The sequence below is a fragment of the Cololabis saira genome, chromosome 17 (assembly GCF_033807715.1).
Source record: "Cololabis saira isolate AMF1-May2022 chromosome 17, fColSai1.1, whole genome shotgun sequence".
Classification (NCBI taxonomy): domain Eukaryota; kingdom Metazoa; phylum Chordata; class Actinopteri; order Beloniformes; family Belonidae; genus Cololabis; species Cololabis saira.
Window position 1 is genome coordinate 24,799,911 of NC_084603.1, and position 14,523 is coordinate 24,814,433.

The 14,523-nt window shown below is 42.0% G+C and overlaps 1 protein-coding gene across 2 annotated transcripts in view; it reads right to left on the bottom strand.

Annotated features, from left to right (window-relative positions):
• fmn2a (formin 2a) overlaps positions 1-13,718 on the bottom strand; it is a 42,674-nt gene extending 28,956 nt beyond the window's left edge. For both annotated transcript variants that reach the window (XM_061744833.1, XM_061744834.1), the window contains exons 1-4: positions 11,552-13,718; positions 7,856-8,019; positions 3,523-3,675; positions 19-725 (exon numbers count right to left, since the gene is read on the bottom strand). In XM_061744833.1, the coding sequence (XP_061600817.1) occupies positions 19-725; positions 3,523-3,675; positions 7,856-8,019; positions 11,552-13,718 (3,191 nt within the window). The remainder of the gene's footprint in view (positions 1-18; positions 726-3,522; positions 3,676-7,855; positions 8,020-11,551) is intronic.
• Between the last annotated feature and the right edge of the window lie 805 nt (positions 13,719-14,523).

The window sequence follows — 14,523 nt, forward strand, 5'->3', positions numbered from 1 at the left end:
TTTACGGCGTAGCCTTACTTTTTATTCTGCAACTGTATGCGGGTCCAGTAGAGGGGCTTCATGGGCTTGGGGGGCTCTATCATGGCCTTGGCGGGGGCGGCTTCCTGCACCATCATGGAAGGCATGAACCCGGGGGGTGGTGGAGGCCCGAAACCTGGGGCTGGAGGTGGTGGAGGAGGGCCCATTCCTGGTGGGGGCGGGGGCGGGGGAGGAGGGCCCATTCCCGGTGGGGGAGGAGGTGGTGGAGGCCCAAAGCCCGGTGGAGGCGGAGGAGGTGGTGGTGGTGGAGGACAAGGTCCTGCACCAGGTAAGGGAGGAGGAGGTGGAGGAGGTGGTGGAGGGGGAGGGGCGACACCTCCTGGTAAAGGCGGAGGAGGAGGAGGGGGTGGAGGGCCTGGAGGGATGCCGCTCTGCTGCCTCTGCTGGCAAGTGCACACAAAGCTCTGTGTGGATTTGGGGACGTAAGATGAAACCAGGGGCGAGGGTGAAGTCTGCACCTCCCGGTTCATCTTCTCCAACGGTCCCGCCGTCATCTGTGACGCCTTGTGGTGGCCATTGCCTGGCGCTCCCTTATTATCCTCACTGCTCTTTGTCACAGACTCCTGCTGGGCCTGCAGCGCTGTAATCTTAGTCTGCAGGTCCACGATTGTCTTCTCCAGCTGAGGGATGACACAGTTTTCATCCTCCGAGGACGACTGCGCTGACTTCAACCTGTTGGATTCTGTCTGTCAGTGAAGCCAAAAAGAAAAACGAAATAAAGAAAGTAGTATCTTACATTGATATTGAAATAAAGATGATCAATAAAAAGAAATATATAGTATTTTGCATCGACCATTCTATTGCTCTTCATTAAGTGTTTGTACTCAATATTGAAATGTATAAACTTTACTGTTAATAAATCAAAGAAAATAGTTAACTAAAACCCATCCATAACTCAAGGAATTTGTCAACAGAGCTATGAGCTGAGCAAGAGGCAACAAAGTCCGTGACGTCTAGACTCCATCAAACCTCTGGCTCCAAAATGGTTAGAGCAGGGATGAGGGGATACCGAGAGATTTGACCCCAGAGACAGTGAGTCTCGCTGAGCCTCACATGGGAGGGTTTGCATCTTTGTACACATTCCCCAGTTGTGGTCAAATCACTGCATCTTAAGGAGAATATTCAGGCAGTATGACATTCATTTTCTTTTTTAATGTTCTAGGAAACGGGGGTGGGTGGGGAAGGGGGGTTCTTTGGTTAAAGTCATATCAATCTGAAAACAAGCCTGACACCTGGTGGACAAACAGACAAACAGCAGTTGAAGCGTGAGTTTGGTGTTCCTATTCAGAAAGAAGATGCAATTTATAAAACCTTCATTATAAATAATCTGGTTTAGACTGGCTTCAAATTTCTAATCAAGATCAATTACTCTTAACTATAGCTTGAAGTCATTCATTCTGTTTCATATCACAACTTAAGGTTGTTAAGGAGAAGCATTGTAGAAGCCTTAACCGTCTAAATCTCAAACAAAATCAGTTTATTTTGGTTTAGTTTGCGTTGGTGGTAAAATACAGTGGGGAGAACAAGTATTTGATACACTGCCGATTTTGCAGGTTTTCCCACTTGCAAAGCATGTAGAAGTCTGTAATTTTTATCATAGGTACTCTTCAACTGTGAGTGATGGAATCTAAAAAAAAAATCCAGAAAAATCACATTCTATGATTTTTAAGTAATTAATTTGCATTTTATTGCATGACATAAGTATTTGATCACCTGTCAACCAGTAAGACTTCCGGCTCTCACAGACCTGTTAGTTCTTCTTTAAGAAGCCCTCCTGTTCTCCACTCATTACCTGTATTAACTGCACCTGTTTGAACTCGTTACCTGTATAAAAGACACCTGTCCACACACTCAATCAAACAAACTCCAACCTCTCCACAATGGCCAAGACCAGAGAGATGTGTAAGGACATCAGGGATAAAATTGTAGACCTGCACAAGGCTGGGATGGGCTACAGGACAATAGGCAAGCAGCTTGGTGAGAAGGCAACAACTGTTGGCGCAATTATTAGAAAAATGGAAGAAGTTCAAGATGACGGTCAATCTCCCTCGGTCTGGGGCTCCAAGCAAAATCTCACCTGGTGGGGCATCAATGATCATGAGGAAGGTGAGGGATCAGCCCAGAACTACACGGCAGGACCTGGTCAATGACCTGAAGAGAGCTGGGACCACAGTCTCAAAGAAAACCATTAGTAACACACTACACCGTCATGGATTAAAATCCTGCAGCGCACGCAAGGTCCCCCTGCTCAAGCCAGTGCATGTCAAGGCCCGTCTGAAGTTTGCCAATGACCATCTGGATGATCCAGAGGAGGAATGGGAGAAGGTCATGTGGTCTGATGAGACTAAAATGGAGCTTTTTGGTTTAAACTCCATTCGCCGTGTTTGGAGGAAGAAGAAGGATGAGTACAACCCCAACAAGAACACCACCCCAACCGTGAAGCATGGAGGTGGAAACATCATTCTTTGGGGATGCTTTTCTGCAAAGGGGACAGGACGACTGCACCGTATTGAGGGGAGGATGGATGGGGCCATGTATCGCGAGATCTTGGCCAACAACCTCCTTCCCTCAGTAAGAGCATTGAAGATGGGTCGTGGCTGGGTCTTCCAGCATGACAACGACCCGAAACACACAGCCAGGGCAACTAAGGAGTGGCTCCGTAAGAAGCATTTCAAGGTCCTGGAGTGGCCTAGCCAGTCTCCAGACCTGAACCCAATAGAAAATCTTTGGAGGGAGCTGAAAGTCCGTATTGCCCAGCGACAGCCCCGAAACCTGAAGGATCTGGAGAAGATCTGTATGGAGGAGTGGGCCAAAATCCCTGCTGCAGTGTGTGCAAACCTGGTCAAGAACTACAGGAAACGTCTGATCTCTGTAATTGCAAACAAAGGTTTCTGTACCAAATATTAAGTTCTGTTTTTCTGATGTATCAAATACTTATGTCATGCAATAAAATGCTAATTAATTACTTAAAAATCATACAATGTGATTTTCTGGATTTTTTTTTTTTTAGATTTCATCACTCACAGTTGAAGAGTACCTTTGATAAAAATTACAGACTTCTACATGCTTTTCAAGTGGGAAAACCTGCAAAATCGGCAGTGTATCAAATACTTGTTCTCCCCACTGTATGCATTATTGTCTTAGTACATTTGTGCACAGTTTCTGTTTTAGTGGTAGTTTTGTTTTATTCTAAATAAAATTAATTTCTGTCCTTTACAGAAAAATTAGTTTAATGTCTGTCTTTTGATTTCTCAATAGAAAGAGGTGGAGAAATAGAAATAAAAATACCAAATGCAGCGAGTCTGATTCCGTTAATTTCCCTTTGATTAATAAAGTATTTTTTTGCATTGAATTACACTTTTGTTTTGCACAATAAATGGGAAGTATTTCTTTTTGTGTCTGATTTTTAAGCATAATTGTGTCAGCCAGCGTTGTTGAGGTAAACATGCTTTAAAATATTAACGAGGAAAGGGTGTAACCAACCTGAAAGTGCAGCACACCGGGTGTGTTAGCTGATGATCGATTCAAAGAGGATCTCAAACCCTGTATTCTGCCTGCGGTTCTCCCCCCGTACTGGTCCCACAGGTGGGAGGACACCGGGAGGCCGACAGACGCCCAGGTGTACAGCTGCTCCTCCTGAACACAGTTCAGAGAACAAGCACAGCTAAATACAAATCAATGGTATTACAGTTGTACATCCTGATCCATTTCAACCTTTATGATTATCATTAACCTTTCCACAGAAAACAAAAAAACCCACCTTGAATAAGGTTTAAACCCGTGAATCAAATCTGTGCAAGCTTATCAACGCAGGAGGATAAGCACTGCAACTATACAGCTTTAATCATTGCTCATAGCTCAACAATGCCTGAAATATGTTTTCCTAATTAAACATTCTGTTCCATGATAAAAGATGAGGCATATTCTTGACATTACAAACACCCCTGAGCCCTCCCTCTCCATCTTCCCTCGCTCTTCATATAGAGAGCATGTGTGATGAATAAAATGCTTTTAGTCATGTTTAGATTCTGCAGTTCCCGTTGCAGGGAATTTGTTCCCATCAGTATGGTTTTGTGACAGGATGGCCATAATGATTCAGTATGTAAGAATGCTGTTGGATTTCTTTCTTTTTGTCTCATGAGGACATTTGGCCCAATAAAATGAAAAGTTTGTTCAGTTCCAGCTGACTGGTGCAAACATTCAGGCTTAGACGCTCTCGTTGAACATTCAAACTTGGTTAGTCATTGAAGTCACATGTGCCTCACTAACTGCATCTCCTGTGGGTCATTAGGGTTGTGGCCATGCTGGCCAGTTGGGTAAACAACTTGTAGTTTGCCCGACTGGCCAGCATTCTGAGATGTTCTGATCACATGAATCAAAGTGTGAATGGTTGTGAGATCGGCCGAGGAGGACAGTCACGGCTGCTTTGTAAGTGTTAGATGTAGTGGCCTCATCGTGCGGCTGTTTAATGATTTTTTTCCAGCATGGATGACCGAAGGTTTTGTTTAGTTTGAAGAACAACAGATTGCTGTTTGGAGAAGAACCTTCCAAGATTCTCAGACACTTCTGTCACATATGGACTGACAATATTTTTCTTGCCGTTCTGCTTTTCCTCTATTTATGCTGTTGATGATGCATGACCTCCCACCCCAAACAGCAGAATAACACAAGCACTGAGAGAGATGAATCATCCCAGAACCACAAGTGAAATGCAAACACAAAGGTATTTTGCTGTGGGAACTCCATAATATTGTAAAGAACTTGAAACAGCAACCTGAAGCTGGCAGTGGCTACAATATGCTCCACAGGGTTGACCCTATTCCATCATATTCCAGCTGTATCGGTGTCTTTAATGTTGATCCAGCCAAAATATGCAAATTTAAGGATATTTTTGCATTCGTCGATATTTTACAACACAAAAACAATGCAACAGAAAACAGTACCCAGTTTGGCAAATGGAAAACGGTTATTTTACAAATTGTAAACTCAGAGTAAAGGAAATGCAAGAAAGATGCTATGTGCAAGAAATTTGACCATTGTTAGAAGGTTTTTGTGGCACTAGCCTTTATTGAGAAAGTAGGTAGACAGGAAATGGGTAGAGAGAGGGGGGCGATATTGCAGTACAGAGCGACAGGCCGGGACTCGAGCCTGTGCTGCCCGCACGAGGACTACAGCCTACAAATAGTGCTCGCTCAACCCACTGAGCTATCCAGGGCCCCAGAAATTTTACTATTTAATATACTGTTTTATGGTATATTATTTTATACTAGATTGTCCAGTTTGATGTTCTAAGACTTCATGCAATATGGGGATTTTTACTGGATTTTTAGTGCAGATTTGAAAATGGGGACACACAGCAATCCCAAAAGAGAGGAAAAGAAAGAAAGAAAACTAACTGGCTGGGGGATAAAAACGCATGGGCTGTATAATTCGCCCAGATCTGAGTCTGTGATGTAACATTACCTCGCAAATGTCAATATTTGACTGAATGACACGTTTTAAAACACACTCAGCCCCAAACAAAGTAGCTGGATTGTGTTTTCTCAGTGAGAATTTGCAAGTTTCCATGTAAGCAGTTTGGTTAAAAATGAATTCTGCTGTGTTCGGCCCTTTGGTGCCGTCATTTGAGCCGGCGTGAGATCTGTAAAGCATGCTCAGCAGATACGCCCTCAGGCCTCACAGCAGCTCATTTTGTTCTGATTTTCAAGCTTGATTTTATACAAATTTAGACTTTCAATGATTCACGCTTAATTAAATGCTTAATGAGAACTGAAAAACAAACATTTCTCTTGGAGTTACTTGAAGCAAGACTCACACGCACCCAAAGCAGACTGATGGATACCCTAGCAGCATTCATCAGTTAAATACTGTTTTGCCAAATGTTAGAGGAGACAGTTCATTTACACTGGGCTCTTGAAGACTCGTTGACCTGAAACCGCATCTTTGGGCTGAATAGACCAGATGAAGTGTTTCATTTCAGACTGTATACTGAACAGGAAACACAACATGTTCCACATAGATTTGTCCACTCCAGCAAAATACAGTTGTGGAAAAATGATACAATGCTATAATTTAGTAGCAAAGAGAAGGACAAAAAGGATATACAAACATAAAAAAGTGATTCATTTAAAAGTGGAAAATAATTATAAAAGAGAATAAACATTTGAAAGACTGAGAAGTAAATAGAGACACAATTTACAGTATTTGGAAAAAAAAAAAAATCTGATTAGCTGCAAGACAGAAAAACTCAATGAGATTTGTGCACTTGATGGCAACAACAAAAGGTCAGTCATGGTCAAATTGAATAATGCAGGACTCCAGGGGACGAGACCAGAGCAGGGACTATTCTGTCCACTCTTTATATGCCAAGCTTTTTGCTGGCGAAGAGCAGCCTGAGCCTGAGGCACGTGGAGTTGTTACATAACGTGATCAGCAGATGGTGTACGCAGACACAGACGTGCGTATGTGTACGCCAGACATAGCGAGTGTCAGAGCGAGTGCTCCTTATCCAGTGATGCAAGGAAATATCTGATGTGCGAGTGTCTTGGACTGTCCCTTTGTTAACTAATGTGCACACATCTTTAGCCTTTTCATGTAACTGTGGACCCCCCTGGCAGCTTTTACATTGTATTAAGTCAGCCCAATGTGACTTCAAATTATACAAAGATTCTATCATTACTACATATAAAATCTTAAAATTTATGATAAAAAAAAGCTTAAATCACTTATATTTTATGCTCAGTTATTTTGCCTTGGTCTCCATATGTCTCTGTACGTATTTGTACACTATTAATAAAAATGCTGCAGGAGGGTTGCATTGAATAGCTAACAACTAGAGATGTGGCGTTGATGAGACCGTAATAAATGTATTTTAATGTTGTGTGCTGAAAATAAAATTACAATTTCTTTGTGAGATATTCTGTTACTTCCAGGTCACAGTGTGTGACTGAGGGAGACTGAGTCTTCTATTAAAGCCACAATGTTACATAAACACGCCGTCTACTGAACTCAGACAGACTAAGTGTCAAGCAACCTTCATATCTCTCCTTAAAATGAGAAGCCTTTGGCATTTTTAGACTGTTTTTCCAAACATCTTTATCATTGTAAAGCAAATTCACCTTATCCAGCAATGCAATTACTTTATTTTAATATTCCAAAGTTATACAGTATGTCCTTAACTCAAACCTCTATCATACCAATAGCTGGATAAATTGACTTCAAAGGAAGTCAATATAAATGGGTGTGAGAATGGACCCGGTGAACTACGTGGGGGGATGTGACGCATGCGAGCATTCCTGTAATGGAAGATTAAAGATTCATGAAGTCAACTTTCACATGGTCACCCAGTCTGCGACCACCACCGCTCTTCAGGTAATAAAATGAATCACATAAACTGCTGCAGCACATGCTGGATCATCTATCTGCTTTAGCTGTTGTCTGGTACTTCTTTTGTATGTTCCAATAGTTCCTCATAAATACATGTTCATTTAAAACAAAAAACAAAAATACTCCACCTGATATATATCTGTTTTCACCAATTAAAACTCTTAAGAGAGAGGTAAGGTAAGCCATTTCCTTTAACCAAGATATATCACATTGTATAAGTGGTAATTCAGCATCAGTTTTTTTGGTTAAAAGTCTGAAATGTTTTGAAATTCTAATTAGTGAATTGACTATGAGGATGTAACCTGTGAATGTGAGGTGAAAGAAAATAAATACCAATCCTACCTTGGGCAACCCCAGTAAGGAAGCACAGCACAGTAAGAAACGCGTTTTGTACAACAAGCATGACGGCATATGAAGACAGAGCTCTTACATTAAAGATTGTGGAGACGGTGCCGTCACTATGGTACTCTGTGGTGCTGTCACTGAAGGGCTGCAGCAGTCCGTGGGCCAGCATGCTGAGACACAGTTCTTTGGCTTGCTCCTCTGCAGACCCATCGCCATGATGCAAACAAAGCCTGTCCAACAGAGTACGACCTGACAACGGGAGAGAGAAAGATGAAACTGCTCATAGTCTTAATTCTCATTTGAGACACCTTACATTAGGCCTGTTTAAATGCACTTTTAATATGGTGGATGATGAGGAAGATAACTACAGGTAACAGATTTAGATGTGATAATTAAACACCTGCTTGTGTGAACTCTGCTCTACCATTTACATGTGGGTGATGGGAGGTGGTGTTAATTTTGATGCACAAAGAATTAAAAAAGAAAGTGACGTTTATGTAGGATTGTAGCTATAAATACAATATCAACTTTAAATTATTCTGATTTAAAATGGCAATACTGATAATAAAAAAAAAAACAATTTCTGGATCCCAGTTTAGGAGGAATCCTGCTACGGTGACAGTGTTTTTACATGAACAATATTCCTCCAACATCAACATAATCAAGACAATTCTCTTTAAAATGTCCATATAAAAAAAAGCAACCTTACCATGAATACAATTTTAAAGGAGCTGTATGTAAGAGCAATAATAAAACAAATCATAAAATGACCCCGATATGTCAACAGACATTTAAAAATCATGTTCATTTCAAATACTTATGTCACTGACAACAGCACTCAAGCCAGGATATTCCAGTTTAAAAAGAGGAGTTGCAGCCCTCAACTGATGTTTATGTTGTCATTTTTTGTTTTGGCCTGAAGCTCCACCCTCCACCTATCTCCCAATCACCAAGTCAGTATTGTTTCTGAAGCTCCACCCTCCACCTATCTCCCAATCACCAAGTCAGTATTGTTTCAGCATCCGGGTTGCCAGCTCGGCTCTAATTATCGCAGCCATGGCAGCCTACGTTCCTGCTGCATTCTGCAGCCTACCTGGCAACCTCTGGTCGGGGGGAGGAGGGGGAGGGTACACGCCGATCAACAATATTTTGAAAGTGACTGCAGTACCAGTTTTGGCCATTTCTTACAGACGGCTCCTTTAAGTAAAAAGATAAAAACACGTAGTATTCACATCATAGCTACATTACCAAAGTAAATGCTTGATATGTAAATCCTAAAATTGAGTCCTGCTTGAGTTTTTGCACAATTCTGAAATACAGAACAGTCTACAAATACAACAATTTTACAATTAAAGGAAATTCCTTGATAAGCATTTTTTGTCTGTACTTGTGTTCGTTCACATTAAAAGGTGCTGTTCCAATTCAAAGAACGTATCCAGCCTAAGTACAATTCAAACCCCTGGATGTATTCTTTATCGATATACTCAAATTTACTGGAAGAGGCATCTACTGGACACGTACAGATGTGAGACAGAAAAGTATCCCATTTTGCATCAACAAATGGCAGTAATAGCGAAAAGAGAGAAATTCACAATTGTACGTCACGCCTTTTAAAACATTTTTGGGCAATGAAATGTACATTTTAAGATGTTTGAATGCATGTATGCAGCTTTTGCCAAACTCCCTCTGATATTTTAGAGAGGTATGGGCCCGGTAGCTGAGCTTATAAACCAGTGTTTCCTCCCCCCTGCATGTTGCACCTGCTCGGACACACCTGGCTCCAATTAATGGGCCAACGATACCGTGATGACAAGCTGATAGTGATCCAATCAGGTGGGTTTGAGCATGAAAACATCTAAAAAAAAAAAGAAGAAAAAAAAGGCAGGGCAGTGTGCCCCGAGGAACATCGTTGGGAAACACTGTTATAAACTATGGGGCATGTCTAATGTCAGATAGGCCACACTCTAAAGTGCATTTGTTATCAGAAAAGGTTGTGAAGTACAGTATGAACTACAGAGCTCACAAGTCAGCCAAAATGCTTCTAAAGAAACCTAATGTATAGCCATAAAAATTAGATGTGGTACTTCAATCTTTAAGCAAGAGTATACGGCATCAGACCAGCAAACTTGTGTTTGATGAGGTTATAATGGTAAGCATGGCATTGATCAAACTATTCTCTGCAGCATGTAATTCAGAATATAAAATGGATATTTTAAAAAGTACCTCATGCCTTAATCAAATATTAGTTAATGTAGAAAAATGTCAATAATTAGATTATTACTGTCCTTGTACAAGTAATCACAGTAAATGTGTGGCATGAGGGGTCAAAAACCAACTGCTGTAGATTGGCCAGTCCTGGTCAATCTTTAATGTTATAAATAAGGTCTTTTGTTCCTTTTTTTAATTATAAAACTAAAAACATGTGAGTCAGAGGACAGAACCACCCATCAATTATTCCAGTCCTATGACTCAAGTCTTGTGGGCATTGAGCTAGAAGTTTTGGAATTATTGAAAAACTCACCCCCCACCCCCCAAATGTGTACGTGTTAAAACCATCTGCAAGCCAGGCGCCATTTTAAAAGCTTTTTCAAAATTCAGTGTTGACTCACTTCTCACTTGAGCTTTGATATCCATAATTAGTTAAGAATCACAGGAGGGTTGTTGTTAGTTTACTGTTCCAACTCGGTGCTTAAAATCCAGATGTGACCTGAAAATTCATTCAACTGATCAGTATCACATGGAGCTCTGAAATAGTGTTATTGTACCTTTTTAAAACCTGAAGTATTACATTCATAATAAAAGGGTCAACTCCAGGGTTCAGCGCTGATTCAAGATGCAGTATACATCCACTGCTTGGCTGCTGCAAGTCCACCTGATGAAATTCAAATTGATGTCACATCATGACTGACTTTTGCCTTGCAGATAAACTGTCACTTGTGTTTAGCATCCACAAGTGCACTGTGCGTGTGCATGTGTGTCTTTGTGAATCAGAGGATGTCATCGCTGTGGGTGGGTGTTGTGTCCCTGATTTATGAACACAGGCACAGACATCAGACGACAGCTGAGCTCTTAAAAGGCCTCAGAACAGAAGAAAGAGGGCAAAGTGGCATTGTTTTATCAGAAGGACACTTCTGCTCTGAAGATGTTTCAGTAAAAGAAAAAGTAAATGTACCGCATATACAGTACGTAAATAAATTAAATAGCCGTTTATCGTGGTTCTCACAAGCCAAGTTTAAAATTCCTTCTGTAATGATTGGTATCATGCATCATTCCTAAGTCATTAAAACTTACATCAGCAGGCAATTATTTTGATTTGTTCACAATAAGATTGTGTAATAACTTAATATGACATTGGGGCAGGATTGAGGCCCCAATTTAAATAGAAGCTATATCTGATCCATTGGAGTTTCCCAGCAAGAGCAGAAATAGATATGGTATTTTTTACAACTTTGAGTGTGTTATGTTAATGATAATGGTCTGTACCATTTCCATACTAGCCTCCCATCTTCCTCAAAACCTATGATTTACACTAGATGTTATTACTAAAACCATCGATACCAATGTTTTCCCATTGGTGGTGTTTTCTATTTTAATACCATATCTGACCTTTTTAAATTAAAAGTTTCACCAGGAACACTACAGAATGGTAGACATGCTTTTGTTGCTAATGGATTATGTGGCTATTCTCAGTCATTGTAGATTAGAAAGGGTGTCTACTCATTTCAAAAAAATACTTCATCCCCATTCTGATTACAATTCATTTATTTGATATGTCACTTACCAGAGAAGACGTCCAGGTAAGGTGCCGAGGTCTTTTTTCCATAATGTGATCTCTTGGAACCCAGAGTCCAGTAAGCGCCACCTGTTTGAACCTTCTCTGGGGTTTCTGAGTCTCGGGATTTGGACACAGCGACAGGAGGAGTTCGTCCTGGTTCCTCTAGTTCTGCAGACCAGTCATCAGAAACACCGTGGGGCCCAGCGAGGGAGGAAGACCTCTGCTTGCTCTTCTTAAGCCCCTCCGCTCTGCTGGATTCGGGCGAAGCAGCAGTGACACCAGTTTTCCTAGGCACATCGGGGCTGGTAATGGGGGAATCAACTGGGGATGTGAGCTGCCTGGTGGTGGTCTTAACATAAGAGGGGTGGACTGGAGGGTAAAGTCTGACAGTAGAGGGGGAGTTGGCAGACGTCCGTCTAGACTGAGAAACAGGGGGGCTGTCTACTGTCAGCTGGCTGATGGACATACTACTCTTCCTGCTTGTGAGGGACAAAAATGCCTGTCTCACACCGTCTTCTTCCTCCCTGTCAACAGACAGGTCCATGCTGCTTATGCTCTTTTGAGTCCCAATCGGACTGGTGCCTGTCAACATAGTATCCAAATGAACAGAGGGCACACGTGTATTTTTCTTCTGCGTAGCCTTGTCATCTTGGCATTGCTGTTCGTGCAAAACAGGGCTGTCCAGGTCACCCAGTTGCTCTTCAGCACTCTCGTATGAGGTGGTGGTGGTGGCAGTCATATCTTGGAAGCTGTAAGTGCTGTTAGTCTTTGGGAAAATGCTAATACTGCTCCTGTCTGTGTCTGGAGCTGAAGATAGTGGACCACTCTCACCAGATGAATTTCTTGATATAGGTATTTCACCACTTCCATTCTCTATCGTCATATTTTCTGCATGCTGTAGCACACTTCCACAGTCGGATGTAGGAAAAAGTATCTCCTCCAGATTGAATTGTTGGGGAAACACTGGTGTCTGTGGGATCTTTCTCATCTTAGAAGTCGCCCCTTCATTTAAGGTGCTGGGCAAAATTCTCTGTCCCCCATCAGTAGCCACATATTGGTCTCGAATGGCCTGCTGGATGTCAGAAAGAAGATCTTCGGTTTCACCTGTGGTCGAGTGAAAACTGTAAAGGTCAGCTTCTGAACCTGAGCTTGTCTTTCGAACAAAATCTTGCTCCACAGATAGGTGATTGTCCACATTCAAACAGCTTAGATCCCCCTCGACATCTGATGGTAGTCCGGTGTCTTCAACCAACTGGATTGATTCATCAGACTTTAGCTCAGTCTTGTCCACTTGTGCTGATCTTCCATCATCCAACACGTCATCCTTAGACAAACCTTTCACCTTGGATAAACTCTTCCTGATCTTCATGCCAGAAAACATGGAGCCCTTTGACTCTGACTTTGGTTTCTTTTTAGTACTTTGCTCTCCTGCTCCTTTACTCATCTTACTCTGGGACTTTTTAGATAGTTTGTCCACCTCTCTGTCATCAGCCGCAGCCTCAGAGGAGACATCCCCTGCTATTCCAGCACTTCCTCCTCCTTTTTTCTGCTTCGTCTCCTGATTCCCCATGTTCCTAAGCAGGCGAACACCCTTGGCTAACAGGCCCTGTTGCTGGGGTCGAGATGGGGCATCCTGGGTTTCCTCCTTGGTTGCTACCGATGTTGGTCCTCGTTTGGTCAGAGCTATTCCAGTGGTAGCTAATCCCTGCTGTCTGCCCACCACTGTTAGCGACTGCTGTGGGGATGTTGTTGGCTTCCCGAGCTCTGCTGATGCTGATGATGAAAGGAGGAGGAGACTGGCACTGACAGCCGCTGGCTCTCCCCCCCTCCCCTGCGTAGCCTCTCTGTCTCTCTGATCCTCTCTCTCTTTTTGCCCCTCCTTTCGACCCCCATCTGCTTGTGCAGTCTCGGCTGTCTTGCATAACGGGCTGCTGATCGAGCGAGCAAGCCGCTGATGCCCTGGACTTTCCTGCCCTTCTCCATTTTCAGTCGGACTGGGATGAAACAGCTCAGGACTGTGCTGTTGATGCTCTAAAATGCTCTGCTCTTGCGTGGACTGTTGTTTATGGAGGATATGGGTGACACTGCTCTTCCTCCTTCCTTTAAATGCAGTGGTGAAGAAGCTCTCTTTAAGAAAGGGAACTTGGGTCTCCACTGTCTTAATGGTGTGCATTATGACCACTTCAGCTTTAACCAGAATGCAGCAGCTCTGCAAAGGCTAAGGTAAAGAGAAAAGTTAAAAATGACAACTCTTTTATAGTTTACACTCTGAACAGCTAGAGGAAGATATGCTTGAAGATTTGGACAACCCTGTCAGTTCATTTTTGAATGAGTAGATGTGTCCAAACTTTTGAATGGTGCAGTAAATCTTATAGTGGGTCCTTGAGATTAATATCGAATTGACATTAGCAACCGTTCCAATATTATCATTACTAATTGCAATCTGGAAAAAATTATGAGGGACTGTTCAATTATTTTAAAAAAAGGTTAACCTGTAGATAATTAAGACAAAGTTCAGCTTTAAAGTAGGTGCCCCTTTCATTTATATCAGTACTTGGGGCCAGGGGGCATACAGTGACTATTCCTTTTGGAAATTTCCCATTTGATGATACTGTTCAGTACTGGTGTCCAGCATTTATTTATTTACTTATCTAGGTGAAATAGCAGCAATGGAAGATATGCTAAACTTGAAGTTTTCAGGATTTATTTACGCTGTTTATGGCACCGAGTAGACAAATAATTAGTAGCTGTTCATTGCTTTGCTTTCCCTCTTAAAACTGCATCACATTTCAGTAATATGTGGCTTCATTAGCATAAAACACAGCCTATGAGAATAAAGAAGAATGGCCAACTATCCAGTACAAGCCTACCAATATTGATATATTACTAAATATTAATACAGACCACCAGGCTCTATTCTCAAGTGCACTACTACCGCTCTGCACACAAGTCTGCACACAAAACAGTTTTAATTTGGC